This window comes from Arachis ipaensis, chromosome B9 (genome assembly GCF_059453495.1).
Source record: "Arachis ipaensis isolate K30076 ecotype BB chromosome B9, ASM5945349v1, whole genome shotgun sequence".
NCBI lineage: Eukaryota > Viridiplantae > Streptophyta > Magnoliopsida > Fabales > Fabaceae > Arachis > Arachis ipaensis.
Window position 1 is genome coordinate 34,809,160 of NC_142444.1, and position 18,385 is coordinate 34,827,544.

An 18,385-nucleotide genomic window follows, 5' to 3' on the forward strand; every position below is an offset into this window, starting at 1 on the left:
GTAAGGTATTACTTGGACGACCCAGTGCACTTGCTGGTTAGTTGTATCGAAGTTGTGAACCATGGTATTGGCACCATGTTCTTGGCGCCATTGCCAGGGAAAGAAAGAGCCATGAATTTTACATAATCAAAGTGTAATTACGATTGCGCGTACCAAGTTGCTCACGTTGCCAGGGATTGTTTGAGCCTGGACATCACAATTTCGTGCACCAGTGGCCTTCTGATTTTTTATTGTAGTAGCTTTTTGGTATGTTTGTTTACAACCTTTGATGCTTCCAGGAATCTTTAGAGTGTTGGACTTTGCTATCCGACCTCTTTTGATTGCCTTTTGTGTTTGTTCGCTTCCCGCTTTAGTAGGAGTGACCTTTGAGGCTAGCTTTGTTCGATGACTTGCTAGTATTCTCATGGAACCCTTTTAGTCTGAACAATTTTGATAGCTTTTTATGAGGTCGTGGCTTTCTAGGACAAATTTTGTCCTTTCTAGCGCACGCCTTTTGTTAGTCTGACTTCTCTTGTCGATTCTTTCTTGAGTTATTTTTAGTAATCCATTTTTAATCAGGGTTGGCCAGGCCTCTTTCTATGGATTACTTTTTATAACTATTGTCGCTTTAATGTCGATTGGTCCGACTTCTTCATGTCAGTCCGTTCTAAGTTATTTCTAGCAATCCATTTTTTCTCAAACCTCGTCAGGCCTCTTTCTATGGATTACTTTTTATAACTTTTGTAGCTTTCATGTTGATTGATCTGACTTCTTCATGTCTGTCCGTTCTAAGTTATTTCTAGCAATCCATTTTTTCTCATACCTCGTCAGGCCTCTTTCTATGGATTATTTTTTATAACTTTTGTCGCTTTTATGTCGTTTGGTCCGACTTCTTCATGTCGGTCCATCCTAAGTTATTTTTAGCAATCCATTTTTTCTCAGACCTCGTTAGGCCTCTTTCTATGGATTACTTTTTATAACTTCATGCATTAACCTGTTTTGATCGCTTTTTCACCTTGCCGATTTTGTAGAAATCTGGCGGTGAGTTTGGTTCTCACTTGGTCAACCTTGTCGAAGTCGGGCGGTGAATTTGGTTTTCACCTTGCCGATCTTTGTAGAAATTTGGACGATGAATTCGATTTTCATCGTGGTCGGGCGATGAGTTTGGTTTTCACCTTGCCGACCTGTAGCTTTATAATCGGGCGATGAATTTTAGCGTTCAGATTAATACGTCTTGGTAGAGAAACTTTGTAGAGAATCTGAAAAGCTTTATTCCAATAGAAAGTAGACATATAGGTAAACAAAATATACACATGTGGGTGCTTACCCTTCTAAGTCAGGCACTTTTGCGGATCTTGGCTTGGTGCCTCATTAAAAAACCTTTTTCAGGAAAAAGAGTGCACCTTGACCTAAGATCTTTCATCACCTTCTAACTATAATACCTTCTTAGGTTGCAGTCGTGCCATGACCTTGGTAGCTCTCACCCCTCGAGTTCGGACACCCTGTAGTAGCCTTTTCCTAGTACCTCTGTAACTCCGTATGGTCCTTTCCAGTTAGCTGCTAGCTTCCCCTCTCCCAGTCGACTTGTTCCGATATCATTTCGGATTAGGATGTGGTCATTATTGGCGAAGCTTCGCTGTAATACCTTCTGATTGTATCTTGAGGCCATTTGACGTTTTAGCGCCTCCTCCCTGATCCGAGCTCTTTCTCGGATTTCTGGAAGCAGGTCGAGCTCTTCCCTTTGGAGTTGGGAGTTAGCCTCTTCACTGTAGTGGATCATTTTGGGTGATTCTTCTTTGACCTCCACTGGGATCATTGCCTCCATTCCGTAAGCCAATCGGAAGGGTGACTCCTTTGTGGTGGAGTGTGGAGTTGTTCGATATGCCCAGAGGACTTGTGGAAGTTCTTCAGCCCAGGCTCCCTTTGCGTCCTATAGTCTCTATTTTAACCTGGCTAGTATGACTTTGTTGGCAGCTTCTGCTTGCCCATTAGCCTGGGGGTGTTCTACAGATGTGAATTGGTGCTTTATTTTCAAGTCAGCTACCAACTTTCTGAAACCTGTGTCTGTGAATTGAGTGCCATTGTCTGTGGTGATGGAGTGAGGAACCCTAAACCTTATGACAATGTTTCTATATAAGAATTTTCGACTTCTTTGAGCAGTGGCATTAGCTAGGGGCTCTGACTCAATCCATTTTGTGAAGTAATCAACCCCTACAATGAGGAACTTGACCTGTCTTAATCCTTGGGGGATGATCCGAGGAGGTCGAGTCCCCATTTCGTGAACGGCCAAGGTGATGTTATGCTAATGAGCTCCTCAGGTGGGGAGATGTGGAAGTTAGCATGTTTCTGATATGGTGGACATGTCTTTACGAGCTCTGTTGCTTCCTTTTGCAAAGTCGGCCAAAAGAATCCGGCTCAGAGTACTTTTTTGGAGAGAGCTCGTGCTCCAACATGGTTGCCACATATGCCACTGTGTATTTCTTCCAAGACCTCCTTTGTGTTGGAGGTCGGCACACATTTTAATAGGGGTGTCGAGATCCCTCTTTTGTATAAGATGTTGTTTATGATGGTGTAGTATTGTGCTTCTCGTCTCAACCTCTTCGCCTCGTTCTTATCTGCAGGGAGTGTCTCTGACTTGAGGTAATTGATTATGGGGGTCATCCATCCTTGATCCTGACCTGATATGGCTAGGAACTTTTCTTCCTCTGAGATTGATGGATTTTGCAGTATTTCCTGGATGAGGCTTCTATTATTGCCCCCTGGTTTGGTGCTGGCTAATTTTGAGAGTGTATCAGCTCGAGCGTTCTGTTCCCAACGTATATGGCGGACCTCATATTCCCCGAGTTGTTCGAGCTGTTCCTTGGTTTTGTCCAGGTACTTTTTCATGGTAGGGTCTTTAGCTTGGTAGCTCCCTGCTATTTGCGAGGTGACTACTTGCGAATCACTGAAGATGAAAAGCTTTTGAACTCCCACTTCCTTAGCCAGTCTCAAACCAGCTAGTAATGCCTCGTATTCGGCCTGGTTGTTTGAAGCAGGGAACTCGAATTTTAGGGAGAGTTCGATTTGGGTTCTCTGATCGTTTTCTATTATCACACCTACACCACTCCCGGTTTTGTTTGAAGAGCCGTCTACATAGAGATTCCATTTTGTAGGAGTTCCCGGGGTGTCAGTGTACTCAGCAATGAAATCGGCCAAATACTAGGACTTGATGGCTGTCCGAGCTTCATATTGCAGGTCGAACTCAGATAGCTCGACTGCCCATTGTAGAATTCTTCCAGCTAAGTTTGTCTTCTGTAGAATTCCTTTCATGGGTTGGTTAGTCCGAACCTTGATGGTGTGAGCTTGAAAATATGGGCGAAGTCGTCGAGAAGTTAGTATGAGAGCGTAGGCGAACTATTCTATCTTCTAATAGTTTAGTTCAGCAACTTATATGGCTTTGCTGATGAAGTAGATGGGTTGTTGCCTACTTTTGTCTTCTCTGACTAGCGCTGAGGCTATTGCCCGACTTCCTACTGCGAGGTATAATATGATTGCTTCTCCTTCCCGTGGTTGAGTAAGAATCGGTGCTTGTCCCAGGAATTTTTTGAAATCCTGGAAGGCTTGCTCACACTCTATGGTCCATTCAAATCTCTTTCCCTTCCTTAGTGTGGTGTAAAAGGGGAGAGATCTTATGGCCGATCCGGCTAGAAATCTGGACAAGGCTGCCAATCTTCCATTGAGTTGTTGTATTTCTTTGACACAGGTCGGACTTTTCATGTTGAGTATAGCTCGGCATTTATCTAGGTTTGCCTCGATTCTTCGTTGTGTTAGCAAGAAACCCAGGAATTTATCGGCTTCTACTGCGAAGGTGCATTTTGCGGGATTAAGTCGCATGCCATGCTTTCTGATGGTATCGAACACTTTGGCGAGGTCAGACAGTAATGATTCCTCACTTTGTGTTTTTACCAACATGTCGTCCACATATACCTCCATGAGTTTCCTGATATGGTCGGCAAAGACCTTATTCATTAATCTTTGGTAGGTAGCTCCTGCATTTTTGAGTCCGAATGGCATGACGACATAACAGTAATTTGCTTTTGGGGTTAGGAATGAGGTTTTTTCTTGATCAGGTGGGTACATTGGGATTTGATTATATCCCGAGTAAAGGTACTTGTATCCAGAGGAGGCATCTACTAGAGTGTCTATGCTTGGGAGTGGATAGGGATCTTTTGGACAGGCTTTATTAAAGTCGGTGTAATAAGTGCACATCTGCCATTTCCCATTTGATTTCTTCACCAATACAACATTGGCTAACCATAGTGGGTACTTGACTTCTCTTATGAATCCTGCCTCCAGTAGAGCTTTGATAAACCACTATTTCATGGTTTATCTTGTGCTCAATTGAGTGGTTTTTATTAACTCTTTACCCACTCATTCATACTATATGCATGGTTTTACATTTGCCTTCCTAATTATGTGCTTTGATTGAAAGCATGCTTCTTTGGCCTTGAGTTCCCTATGTTTAATCCTCTCTTATTACCATTAGATGCTTTGATATGTGTGTTAAGTGATTTCAGAGATTACAGGACAGGAATGGCTCAGAGGATGGAGAGGAAGCATGCAAAAGTGGAAGGAATACAAGAAGTTGGAGAAATTGCTAAGCTGTCAAGCCTGACCTCTTCGTACTCAAATGGCTATAACTTTAGCTACAGAGATCCAAATGGTGCGGTTCTAGTTGCATTGGAAAGCTAACGTCTGGGGCTTCGATTTGATATATAACATACCATAGTTGCTCTGACGCTAGGTGATGCGAACGCGTGCTCCACGCGAACGCGTTGCAGTGGCGAAAATCAACGTGGCAGATTTCTTCTCCATCAATTTCTGGGCTGTTTTCGACCCAGTTTGCGGCCCAGAAAACATAGATTAGAGGCTATAAAGTGGAAGAATCCATTCATTCATAAGAATCAGCTCATAATTCATAATTTTAGGATTAGATATAGTTTTAGAGAGAGAGGTTATCTCCTCTCTCTTAGGATTTAGTTTTAGGATTTAGGATTATTTCTTCTTCATCATAGGTTCAATGTTCCTTTAATTTAAATTCTCTTTTACTTTTATTTTTTCTAGTGCTTTGACCTGTCTATTTCTCTGTTTAAGTATTTATGTTGCCAAATTGTCTTATAAACCTTTTCATGTTAGGATCTTCTTTATTTAATATAATTTGAGGTATTTCAGGCTTATGATTGCTCTCTTTAATTTATTGATGCTCTCGATTTATCCAAATTATTTTCATTCAAGTAGAATTTCTTCCCTTTTGGCTTTGGTTAAGTAATTGGTAACACTTGAGTTGTCAAATAAAGCAGTGGTTGAAATTGGGAGTTGCTAATTGAATTAAATTCCAATAACTCTAGTCCTTTCTTAGGAATTGACTAGGACCTGAGGATCAAATTAATTAGTCTACTTGACTTTCCTTTGCTTTATTAAAGGTTAACTAAGTGGGATTACAATCCAATTCTCATCACAATTGATAAGGATAGGACTTCCAGTTCTTATACCTTGCCAAGAGTTTTATTATTTATTTAAATTAATTCCTTACAATTTACTTTCTTGCCATTTACTATTCTTGCTTTTTATCTTATACATTAAAACCCCAAAAAAATATATCTTTTTCCATAACCAATAATAAATCATACTTCCCTGCAATTCCTTGAGAAAACGACCCGAGGTTAAATACTTCGGTTATCAATTTCAAAGGGGTCTGTTACTTGTGACAACCAAAACTTTTGTAAGAAAGGAATTCTTGTCGGTCTAGAAGCTATACTTACAATGCGAATTTATTGTGAAAATTCTAGATCGCGCGAGAGTTTCGTTCTTCAAGCTTGTACCTGTTCTTCCACAGCTTGGGATCTCTCTGGTCCGAGCTTCCGGCGCTTCTGTTGTACTGGCCGAGATCCTGGGTATATTGCCAGTTTGTGGCACATTAGTTTGGGATCTATGCCTGGCATGTCCGCGGCCTTCCATGCAAAGAGGTCGGCATTATCCCTTAGGAACCGTATCAGAGACTCCTTTATGTCTCTTTTCAAAGTCGCCCCAATATTTGTTGTTTTATCTGGGATATCTCCGATCTGGACTTCCTCGATCTCGCCCTCCGGTTGTGGGCGAAGTTTTTCCTAACCTCAAACTCCTCCGAGTTTGATACTGTTAATTTCCTCTCCTTTGCCTCTAAGGTTCAGACTTTCGTTGTAACAGCGTCGCGCAATTTTCTGGTCACTTTTTATCGTGGTTATCCCTCTGGGGTTGGAAAATTCATGCATAGATGTAGAGTTGACACTACTGCGGCAAGCTGATTTAGCGTTGTCCGACCTATTAGGGCATTGTAGGCCGAGCTCACGTCGACCACGATGTAGTCTATGTTGAGTGTCCTTGACCGGATTCCCTTTCCAAAGGTTGTGTGTAGTGAAATATATCCAAGAGGCTGGATTGGAGTGTCTCCTAGTCCGAACAAGCTGTTCGGATATACTCTGAGCTATTTTTCTTGTAGGCCGAGTTTGTCGAAGGCGGATTTGAACAAGATATCCGCCGAGCTCTCTTGGTCCACCAGTGTGCGGTGGAAGTTGGCATTGGCCAATATGATAGTAATGACCATGGGATCGTCGTGTCCCGGGATGATGCCGGCCGCGTCTTCTTGGGTAAAAGTAATAGTAGGGAGGTCGGGTGATCCTTCTCCTCCCCCAACATGATATACTTCCTTAAGGTGCCTTTTGCGGGATGATTTGGAGATTCCTCCTCCTGCGAATCCTCCATTTATCATGTGAATGTCCCTCTCTTACCCATTTTTCTATGACATTCTTCAAGTCGAAGCACTCATTTGTAGGATGTCCATAGATTCGGTGGTACTCACAGTATTCTGTCCGATTTCCCCCTCCTTTTTTGCTTTTGATTGGATGAGGTGGTGGAATCTTCTCGGTATGGCATACTTCTCAGAAAATGTCCACAAGAGACACCCGAAGAGGGGTGTAATTGTGGTATTTTTTAGGCTTCTCTCCGTGTTGATCTTCTTTTTTCTTGGAATCTTTATCCTTATCCCAGGAGGAGTAGGAGAATCCGGATTTTGAGGTCTCTCCTAACCGAGAATTTTCTTCCATGTTGATATACTTCTCTGCTCGTTCTTGCACTTCATTTAAAGATGTTGGGTGTTTCTTTGATATAGAGTGACTAAAAGGTCCTTCTCGCAGGCCATTGATGAAACCCATGATGGCTGCTTCTATTGGTAGGCTTTGTATGTCCAAGCATGCTTTGTTGAATCTTTCCATGTAAGACCGAAGATTCTCCTGATCTCCTTGTTTGATTCCTAACAGACTTAGGGCGTGTTTGGCTTTGTCCCTTTGAATGGAGAATCTGGCAAGAAACTTCTTGGCTAAGTCATCGAAACTTGTGATGGATCTGGGAGGCAGATTGTCGAACCATTTAATAGCTAGCTTTGTCAGGGTTGTTGGGAAGGCTTTGCAACAAATAGCATCTGAGGCATTGGTGAGATACATTCTGCTTCTGAAATTGTTGAGATGATAGCTTGGATCGGAGGTACCATCGTATGGGGTCATGTTAGGAGCTTTAAAATCCTTTGGAACCTTAGCTTTCATAATTTTTTTGGTGAAGGGATCTTGATCCTTGTGGGGGCTGTCGCCATGACCAGATTGAGCTGTTTTAGCTTTGAGATCAGCTTCAAGCTTTAGGAGCTTATCTTCTAGCTCTCGACATCATCTAGTTTATCTTCAGAGGTCCCTCTCGGCTTCACGTTGGTGTTCTGCCTCCTGTTCGAGCTGCTTAAGCCGATCTTATTGTTCTCGGAGGGCTTCTAAAATTTCTGAGTTTGGAGACTGCTTCTCTCCATTTTGTTGAGGTATATCTTTGGGCATGGTATCCGCATTTTTGTTTGGCGTTCTGTCCACCAAACCAGAGTTGTGGTCGTTGTCATGGTCATCTGCCATGGTGATGGGATGACTTCCAGGTTCCCCGGCAACGGTGCCAATGTTTCGAGGGTTACCTGAAACTGTAGGTCGATCTCGGACGAGATCTACGGTGGTGGTCGAAGCTGTCGTGTCCGACCTGTTGGACCTGGTGGTGCTGCTAATCCTTGGTCACCGGAGGGTGGTGATACTTGCAAGAGACTCCGATGCTTAAGTTAGCATGGGCTTTGAGCAGGTTTTTAGTAGAATCAGAGTATGAGTTATACCTGGGTGCTCCAGTGTATTTATAGTAGTGTAGGCTGACCTTTTCGGATAAGATAAGTTAGTTATCTTATCTTATCTTCTGTGTGAAGTCATCTTATCTCTAAGGGGAACCGCCCTTATCTTTCTAGGCTTTAGTTGCCTTTAGATTAGGCTATGTCCCTTTATTTGGGCCTGCTTGGGCTCCCTATAGCGATTTGGTCGAGCTCTTTGAGAAGAAGTCTGGAATTCCAGACCTGAAGAGGTCGGTCAACTTTGTCTGTTAATCGTACAGCTCGACCCAGGACATGAACAAATACCATTTTGTGTAAGAAAATTGGAAATAACTACGCATTGAACTTCAATGCTGAAGTACCAGAGGCTATACTGATAAATAGAAGCCTTTTGTATTTATAAACTAATCATAATCACAATCGGATTACCTATTGTAGCACCTTGGTAAATGTTTATTGTGGATGGGAGCACCATAAATTTGGGTTTGTGGGATACTAATGGTGAGTTAGTTCACTATTTATCAAGTTTTATTTTTGGAAGGTCTTGGTTTTTCTCAATTTTTTTAAATATGTCAAGAACATCACAATAGATTAAGACCTTTAAGTAATTGTGGACCTATGAAAATTAAATGTGATTATTATGCTCAACTATGCCTTTTAAATATTTTCTTTGGTTTAGAGAATGTATCCAATTATTTTAAATTTGGATGAATGAAGAAAACAATAAAATTGCCTGTAAATTTATCGGATTTTTCCTTTAGAGTTTCAATTTTTGTTGTGTTATGGATTCTCTTAATTGGTCGTTTTTGTTATGGGTAAGTGTTCTTATACTTGATAATTGATGAGGATAACATTTGATATTATCAATAACAATTGATTAAAATTGAATCTTAGGTTCTACCAGAGCTGTTAACTAAAGTAGTTTAGTTACAAATGATCTTAATTTGTTTATTATTTGCTCCTGTTAGTTGTCTATCACTATGTTATCATGCTATAACTTTATTGCAATTTACTTCTCCTGTTTTAAGATTATGAACTACACGGTGTTGATTGAACAAAAGTGGAATTTGAGGATAATCAAGTTTTTTTGGATCTCTTTGAGATAATATTTTCTACTTATACGTTTAACCTATTTCATATTTTTAGTTTCTGTAACACCCTACCACACAGAGTCTTATGCTTAAGTCATAAGACAGAGGTGGTGAGGTATTACGACCTCTAAAAATAAAATTTAGTACATATAGTATTGTGGAGAATGATTATAACTAGGAGCCTTTGAAGAAAAGGGATAAAACAAAACCGTTTAAATAGAAAAGCGCAACATTCCGATCGATAACGTATCAAACAGATAAAGAGATAACTAAAGCGAAACCAAAACAAGAGAGTGCCAAAAATACAAATATCAAAACTCAAGATCCGGTTGTGAAGATAACCGATCCGAGCATAAGAGTATACATATGTATCTATAAACATAAAGTAGGAAACCCAAGGGAAACCCCAAGGACAAGCTAACAAAACCTGTTCTCCAAAACCACCTTTAAGAGGAGTCAAAACAGTATATTTATATACATTATTTAGTGGAGATAGTAACTATCTATATAAAACCAAAATAAAGTCCCAAGAAACAAGATCTTCGCTTATCCAGAAGTCTCCAGCATGCCTCCGCGAGAAACCTCACATCCTGCATCTGAAAACCACAAAATCCGCATAGGTGAGAACCAGAGGTTCTCAGTATGGTAACAGTGCCCACATATCTAACATGTAATGTCCTGGAAAAGCCGAAGGCAATCCTAGAACTTCCAACAGATAATTCAAAGCTTATAAACAGACTAAACCATAAGTGGCAACTGACTAAGGATCTTCAGTCTAACTAATACTTTCATTTCCAATTCCTGCAGACCTCCCAACCGCCAGCAGTAATATAATATGGCAAACATAATTATAGCAGACAAGAAGATATACAGGTAGGAAGCAGATATAACATTTAGACAATTAGCAGGTAATATGCAGTCAATTAGGCAATTCCAAACAATTCACATAGTATGCATATGATGAATGCCTGTCCTAATGGCTGATGATATCATCTGTTGGTTATATAGCCAACTCGACAAGTCCTGGTAGCTAACCATTGGACTGTCCCTCTGTCGTGCATCCCCAACTCGAGTTATACTCAATCATAAATCATAATTCATATCCGACACCCTCATTGGTGTATATACACGGGGGCGAGCTCATCCGGAACTTTCACAGTGTCCAGCCACACTTACGACATAGGGTCAGCAGAGTATTAAGTCTCCACCTGGAGCACATGGTGGCTAGCCATTGCTTTCTCCCAAGGAAACTCATATCTCAAATAGTGAAAGTGCAACATTCATATTTCAGTCAATAAGCATATATGCAATCATATTCAGCCATAATTCAATAATGGCTCATAATACGGCAATAATTCAGCCATCCGGCTCATAATTCAATCCATAACCAGCCAATTCATTAACAATTATAGCCCTTCGGCTCATGGCATATAAGCCACTTCCACCACCATCATCTGTATCTCATACAATTCTCTTTGATCATCATTGATCATTAATTCTCCCCTTTGTTCATCCACAAGTTATCATATTTACTAGCCCTTCTCATTGCCAGGCATATCATCAAGTTTTAAAACATAAGGGGTGAGATCGGACGCTTAAAAGTATGAAATTTGGCTTTGAAATCTCAAAAATCAACTTTGGGTGAAAACAAGGTCAAGCGTGCGCGTCGCCCACGGGCACGCGTGGAATGCAGCAAAACACAGTGACGCGTACGCGTCCCCCCACCCGCACGCATGGATGGGAGAAAAGCCCAGTGATGCCTACGCGTCAGCCATGCGTACACGTGGGTGTGTTTTGTGCCCCAAGCACAAAACCAGCACAACTCAGGCACAACTCTTTGGAATTTTGCTGTGCCAATCGTATTCGCTCATCGACGTGTATGAGTGGGCCACGCGCACGCGTGGGTAGTGAATATTTGAAAACGACGCGTGCGCGTCAGCCACACCTACGTGTGGGAGTGCTTTCTACCAAAAATTTTTCTAAGTTAAAAAGCTGCAGAATTCACAGTTTCAAACCCCAATCTTCCGACAGGCATAACTCCTCCGTTTCAAATCATTTTTCACCCGTTCTTCGAATGGCATAAACATCCCGGATCCAATTTCATTTCTAAAAAATTTTGCACAAATTGGGGATTGGGAGTCCAAGTTATGCTCCGTCAAAGTATGCCCAAAAACCACATTTTCTTACAAAACCACAAAGTGCCATTTTCAAACAAACCAATTCCAACCCTTTTTTAAATCAACCAAAACATACCAAAAACCACTTCAAGCCTCCTCAACTCAAATGTTAACATCTTTTATCAAAATTATAGACCATCAACCCACCATGTTAACCAGTTTCATCAAATAATCTAATTTCAAACACAATATCATGTCATATGTATTTTCCTCATTCCAATTTCCAACACAACATTTCCAATCAACCGTCAATACATACAATCCTTACCATCCTCACTCTCAACATGCATATCTCTTATGTATCACACCATCACATCATCAATATTCATAATCACATATATGACCACACAATTGATTTCAACCATTCAACAACATCAACCATTCAAATCCTATCTTAGGGCCTCCAGCCTAAGTTTTCACACCACTTTATATTTTAGATACAGGAAACTGAGACCATACCTTAGCCGCTTTTCCGTTTAACCCGAAACACCTCTAAATCACTTTTTCACAAGCTCACTAAGCTTCAACACCTCCAAGAATAGATTTTTAGCACACCAAAGCCATTTTCCAAGCTTTCCAAAATCTCAATCAAGCTTCAATATTTACATATACACTACCTAAGCCACAAATATCACATTCAAACATAACAACTCAATACCCAACATCATAAACCAACAAATTCCACTAGGGTTGAGAATCTTACAACACCCAAGAGTCAAGGAGACAAGGTTACTCTTCTTCAAGCTAGTTGGGTCCTATAACATCAAAGAGCCCAAAATCTCAACATTTTTCCCATTAAATTTGAATTTAAGGGATGAGAAACTGAACCAAAATCATGGCTTACGTCAAGAACAAAGTAGTGGGTTTTGTAGAGCTCGTCGCGGTGAACGCATGACCGTAAACGGTGTGGCAATCAAAGCTTCAGATCAGAAGTTATGGTGGTTTAAAGATCAAACAAGGATAGAACTTTGGAGAAGTGTTCTTCCCACTTTCATTCTCATTTCAGCGTGTTTTTGATGGTTTAGAGGAGAGAGAGTGCTATTTTTTAAGGTTTTAGGTTTAGCTTGGTTGGGCTAAGGGCCCAATATAGGTCCGGTTGGCCCGGATTGGCCTGTTCGGTCCAATCTTGGGCCGATTTCTGTAAAATTGGTATCAAAATTCTCGTCTCAATTTCCTCTATCATATTAAGCCATAAAAATCACATTTTTGGCTTTCTAGAATAAATTATCATTTATGTGCTAATTATTCGTTAATTAACCGGGTTTTACATTCTACCCACTGATGAACCCCAATTTTAGGGTTTATTTTGTGTAGAATTTGGAGGGTGTTATCAACATTCTATCACAATTATCCATGTAAAATGCATAGTTTTGTGTTTTCTTCCCAATTTCGCTTAATGGTTGAAAGCATACTTTTTAGGCCTTAATTATGCTATATTTTTATCTCCCTCTATTACCATTCGATGCCGTGATCTATTTGTTGAGTGATTTCAGAATTTATAGGGACAAGAATGGTCTAAAAGAGAGGAAGGAAGCATGCATAAGTGGAAGAAGCATGAAAAATGGAGCTTTGGAGCATTGGCGTCGACGCGCACGCGTGGCCAAAGCGCAAGCGTGGGAGCTTGGATTTGAGATTGGCGCACAAACGTGGACGCAAACGCGTGGATCACAAAAACCCAGACAACGCGTACGCGTGACCCACGCGTATGCGTGACGCTCGACACGTGACTTCCTTAATAAAACCGTGACAGGCGATTTCTAAAGAGCTCCAGGCCCAGTTTTAAGCTGAATTTTGGAGGAAAAAGACCTTAAGAACCAAGGATTGAAGGGGATTCACACATTACACACTTTGGAGTTAGTTTTGGAAGTTTATGTTTCTAGAGAGAGAAACTCTAACTTCTCTCTAGGTTTTGGCTTTCTCAATTTCAATTTCACTTGGATCCATTGGTTAGATCTGAATTTGATTCAATTTTACATTGCTCTAGTTTGTAAATCTCACTCTTCTACTCTCAATTTATTATTCTTATTACTCTAGCATTGTAGATCTTGGATTTGGATCTTGTTACTTTGATTTCTATTAATGCATTAAGGAATTTCATGTTCATTATTGTTAATTGCTTGACTGTTGTTAATTGCTTGTATTAGATAGCTTGAATTCAATTTCTCTTTTCAATTTTACAATGTCTTTCATTATTGCTCACCAAATGTTTGAGAAAATATCAACTATAGCTATGGAATAGAATTTCACTCTTGGCTTAGGGGTTGGATAATTGGAGACACTTGAATTGTCAAAGCTTTTTGTTGATTGATAATTGGAAATTGCTAATTGATTTGAATGACACTAACTCTAGTCTTTCCTTAGGATTTTACTAGGACTTGTGGGCTCAAATTGATTATCTCTACTTGACTTTTCTTCATAGTTAGAGGTTAACTAAGTGGAGCAAGAACCAATTCTTATCACAATTGTTGGAGGCAATGAGGATAGGAATTCTAATTCCCAACCCTAGCCAAGGCTTTTACATTGATTGATTGACATTCACTCTTGTTTAGTTCAATTTCTTGTGTCCCTTAGCCTACTTGTCAATTGTTCATTGCTTTTATGCAAGCTTGTTTACATTTCTCGTATTCAACCTCAAACACCAAGAGAACTCCTAACCAATGATGTGCATCTTAAGGCAACTCTTAGGGAGAACGACTCGGGACTAATACTCTTGGTTATTGATTTTGAATTGTGGACACACATTTTCTATGTTTGATGCGTTATAGCTTGTTGGTTTAGACTATACTCACGACAGAATTTATTGATAGAATTCTATACCGACAAAATATCGCGCATCAAAATGGCGCCGTTGCCGGGGAATTGCATATGTGTGCCATGTTGTTGATTAGTGTAAATATGTTGAGATGTGAATACTTGCATTGTTTCTTGATTGTTTGCTAGCTCAATTGTTAGTTAGGATTAATCTTTGTTTAGTGCCTCTTGTTGTCATGAGCTCTATGCTTCTTTCATTGAATGACGCGTTCACTACCGGATCCGAGCTTAGCTAATTTTGATCCCGAAATTGAGAGAACTTTACTCCATATTACGCAAGCTCGGAGACTGTTAGCCTTTAGAGGTGGTGAAAGGGTTCCTACTAATTCACCAACCTTATCCGAGGTTGAATCAAAAACGTCATTTGAGGAAGAAACCATCTACTCTTCCATCGATACTACTAATACCTCTTCCATTGATCTAGGTACTGATACCATGGCCCCTCCAAGAAGAGTCACTCTTAAGGAGGCCGGTGCTCCAGACTTTGCTCTTCAACCGCTTCAAGTGCGTCATCCGGAGTTGAATGTTAATTTTGAGCTCAAAACTGCCTTGATTAATCTTCTACCCAAGTTTCACGGACTCTTCGCTCAAGATCCTATTAGACACCTTAGAGACTTTCAAGGTGTATGTTTAATAACTAGGCCAGAGGGTTCCGATGAGGTTGCTATTTGGCTATTTACTTTTCTATTCTCTCTTGAAGGAAGAGCCAAAGAGTAGTTCTACAATTCACCCGATGAAATTGTTAGTGATTGAAATTTGCTTAGAAGGGAGTTCTTAGATAAATTCTTTCCTCCCGAGGTGACGGATAGATTGAGGAAAGAAATTTCATGCATTGTCCAAGGTGAAATGGAAACTCCATACGAGTATTGGGAACAATCTCGAAGGCTTCTTGACTCATGCCCTCACCATATAATCGACACTGTAGTGTTGATTAGCTATTTTTGCCAAGGAATGAAACCACAAGACAAGATCCTCTTGGATGCCTCAAGCAACGGTTCCTTGACAAAGTATAGAATGGCGGAGGAAGCATGGCAACTAATCACCGATTTGGCTGAGTCCACCCAACATGCTAGACAAAGAAACCATCATCCAAGAGCCATAAATGAAGTTTCTACTAGTGGTGAGACCGCCGCCCTTACTAAGACCTTGAGAGAAATGACAAATATTCTCAAGCAACTTCAGCTCAATCAACAACAACCTCCACCTCCTCAACAACAACAAAGTCAATAGTTGGTCCCCCAAAGAGTGTGCGGAATTTGCTGTTGTTACACCTATTACACCGATAAATGCCCAAACCTCCAAGAGGATAATACCTTGGCGGCTACCAATGCCTACTACAATCGTCCAAACCAAGGTTATCATCAACAAGGAGGCAACTATAATCAATGGGGTAATTTTAGTCAAGATTGGCAAGATAATTCTAACCAAGGATGGAGGGACAACTATAATTAAGGAGGAAGGGACAACGGTGGGAACCAAAGATGGAACAACAACAATCAACAAAACCAGTACCAACAAAATCCTCCATACCAAAACCAAAACCAAGGAAGAGCCTACCAAACCTACCAACCACCTCATCAAAGGCAAGCACCTCAACTCAACCAACCACAACCCCTCCTTCCCCAAATCACTTATCCATCTTCTTCCTCCAACCAAGATGAGATACTCCGCTCCATCCTCCAAGGACAAAAAGAGCTTCAAACCACACTTACCTCAAGCCTTACCGGTCTTACCTCTACCATCCAAGCCCTTCTTTTCCTTATGGAACCGCCCTCTACCTCTACCACGCAACCCTCAAGCTCTAGTGCCTTACCCTCTCAACCTCTACCCAACCCCAAGGGTGGTATCAATACCATCACCTTGAGGTCTGGCACCAAATTGCAAGAGAAGAGTCATGAAGAGCCAAGTCTAATAGAGGTCACTCAAGATGAGGATGTGGTTGAGATAGAAGAAGTCAAAGAGGAGGATGAAACCCAATAGGTAGTTGAAGAAGTGATTGCTCAACCAAGGGGTGGAATTCCTAAGGATGGAAATGTCTTGCAAGAAGCTACTCCAATTCCATTTCCCACATTGGCAAGGAAGACCAAGAAGCAAGTTGAGTTGGATCCCAAAATGGTGGAGATATTCAAGAAAGTTGAGGTAACCATTCCTCTCTTTGATACTATCCGCCAAGTACCTAAATATGCCAAGTTTCTAAAGGACTTATGCATGAACAAGGAGAAAATTCAAGATTTAGAGACGATTCCATTGGGGAGCTCAATTTCCATTTTAATGGGTGATATACCGGAAAAGTGTGGCGACCCCGGTCCTTGCCTAGTAACTTGCACCATAGATGGGGTACAATTTGTCGACTGTATATGTGACCTTGGTGCTTGTGTGAGCATCATGCCCTTGTCTGTTTATGAGGTCTTAAAGCTTTCACCGTTGAAACGATCGGCCACCCGGTTTGTTTTGGCGGACAAAAGCATATTTTCTGTAGTGGGTATCACGGAGGATGTTCTAGTGAGTATAAAGGGGTTGGTCTTCCTAATTGATTTCCATATTCTTAAGATTCCCCCTAGTGACTCCAGAAGGACATCATCTATCTTGCTTGGAAAACCGTTCTTGAAGACCTCCTGGTTCAAATTGGATGCGTTTTCGGGTACTTACTCGTTTGAGATTGATGGAAGAGAAGTGAGCTTTAATCTTGATGAAGCCATGAGACATCCACCGGAGGACCACTCTATTTTCCGGTATGATTTTATTGATAATGCGGTGGCCGAAGTCCACCAAGAAGATTTTGATGGAAAGAGTATGATTCAAGGCCCAAATGTGGAGAGTTCCCATGTATGTGAAGAAGATGCCTTTTCACCTCCAATGTCACCAGATGACAAAGCGCCAAGTCATCAAAAAAATGTAGATTTGAAACAACTCCCATCCCACCTAAAATATGCCTTCCTTGAAGATGACCAAAAGCTCCCGGTAATTGTTGCAAAGGAGCTCACCTTCCATCAAAAGGAGAGGTTTCTAAATGTCTTGAGGAGGAACAAGAAGGCCATCGGGTGGAGCTTGGCAGATATAGTTGGAATTAGCCCCCAAGTGTGTGAACATCGAATTTTCCTAGAAGAAGGAGCCAAACCTGTTTGACAACCTCAAAGGCATCTAAATCCTACCATTCTAGAGGTTGTGAAGAAGGAGGTCACCCGGTTATTAGAAGAAGACATTATTTATCCGATTTCAGATAGCGAGTGGGTGAGCCCTATCCAAGTGGTTCCAAAGAAATTTGGTGTTACTACAATCAAGAATGAGAATGGGGAGCTTATAGCCACAAGGGTCCAAAACTCATGGAGGGTGTGTATTGACTATCGGCGCTTAAAGTTGGCCACTAGGAAGGATCACTTTCTGTTGCCCTTCATCGATCAAAAGCTTGATAGCCGCCTATGTGGTAAATTTCATTACTGTTTCTTAGATGGCTATTCTGGTTATTTTCAAATCCACATTGCTGCAGAAGACCAAGAGAAAACCACTTTCACATGCCCTTTCGGAACGTATGCGTATAAAAGAATGCTGTTTGGCTTGTGCAACACACCGGCTACGTTTTAAAGGTGTATGATGAGTATATTTACGGATCTTTTGGAGCATTGCATGGAGGTGTTTATGGATGATTTTAGTGTTTATGGGGACTCCTTTGACCTTTGCTTGGACAATCTTGCAAAAGTATTAGAGAGGTGTACTAAATCAAACCTTGTGTTAAATTTTGAGAAATGCCATTTTATTGTAAGACAAGGTATTGTTTTAGGGCATATTGTCTCTAATGATGGGATCTCTGTTGATCCGACAAAGGTCAATGTTATTTCTAGTTTGCCTTACCCCTCTTCTGTGAGGGAAGTCCGTGCATTTATTGGACATGCAGGTTTTTACCGGTGTTTCATTAAGGACTTTAGTAATGTGGCACTACCTCTCTCTCGATTGTTGCAAAAGGATGTGGAATTTTATTTGAGTGAAGAGTGCATGGAGGCATTTGACAAGCTCAAGATCGCTTTGACCCGAGCTCCTATAGTGAGAGGGCCGGACTGGACTAGGCCATTCGAGATCATGTGTGACGCCTCAAACTATGCGGTAGGAGCGGCGCTAGCTCAGTGCGAGGGTAA

General features: G+C 41.1%; 1 protein-coding gene across 1 annotated transcript; it reads left to right on the forward strand.

Annotated features, from left to right (window-relative positions):
• Positions 1-16,367: 16,367 nt before the first annotated feature.
• On the forward strand, positions 16,368-17,381 carry LOC148544266 (uncharacterized). Its single transcript, XM_088498905.1, has one exon. It carries the CDS (start codon positions 16,368-16,370, stop codon positions 17,379-17,381), a length of 1,014 nt encoding a protein of 337 aa, XP_088355031.1.
• Positions 17,382-18,385: the final 1,004 nt, after the last annotated feature.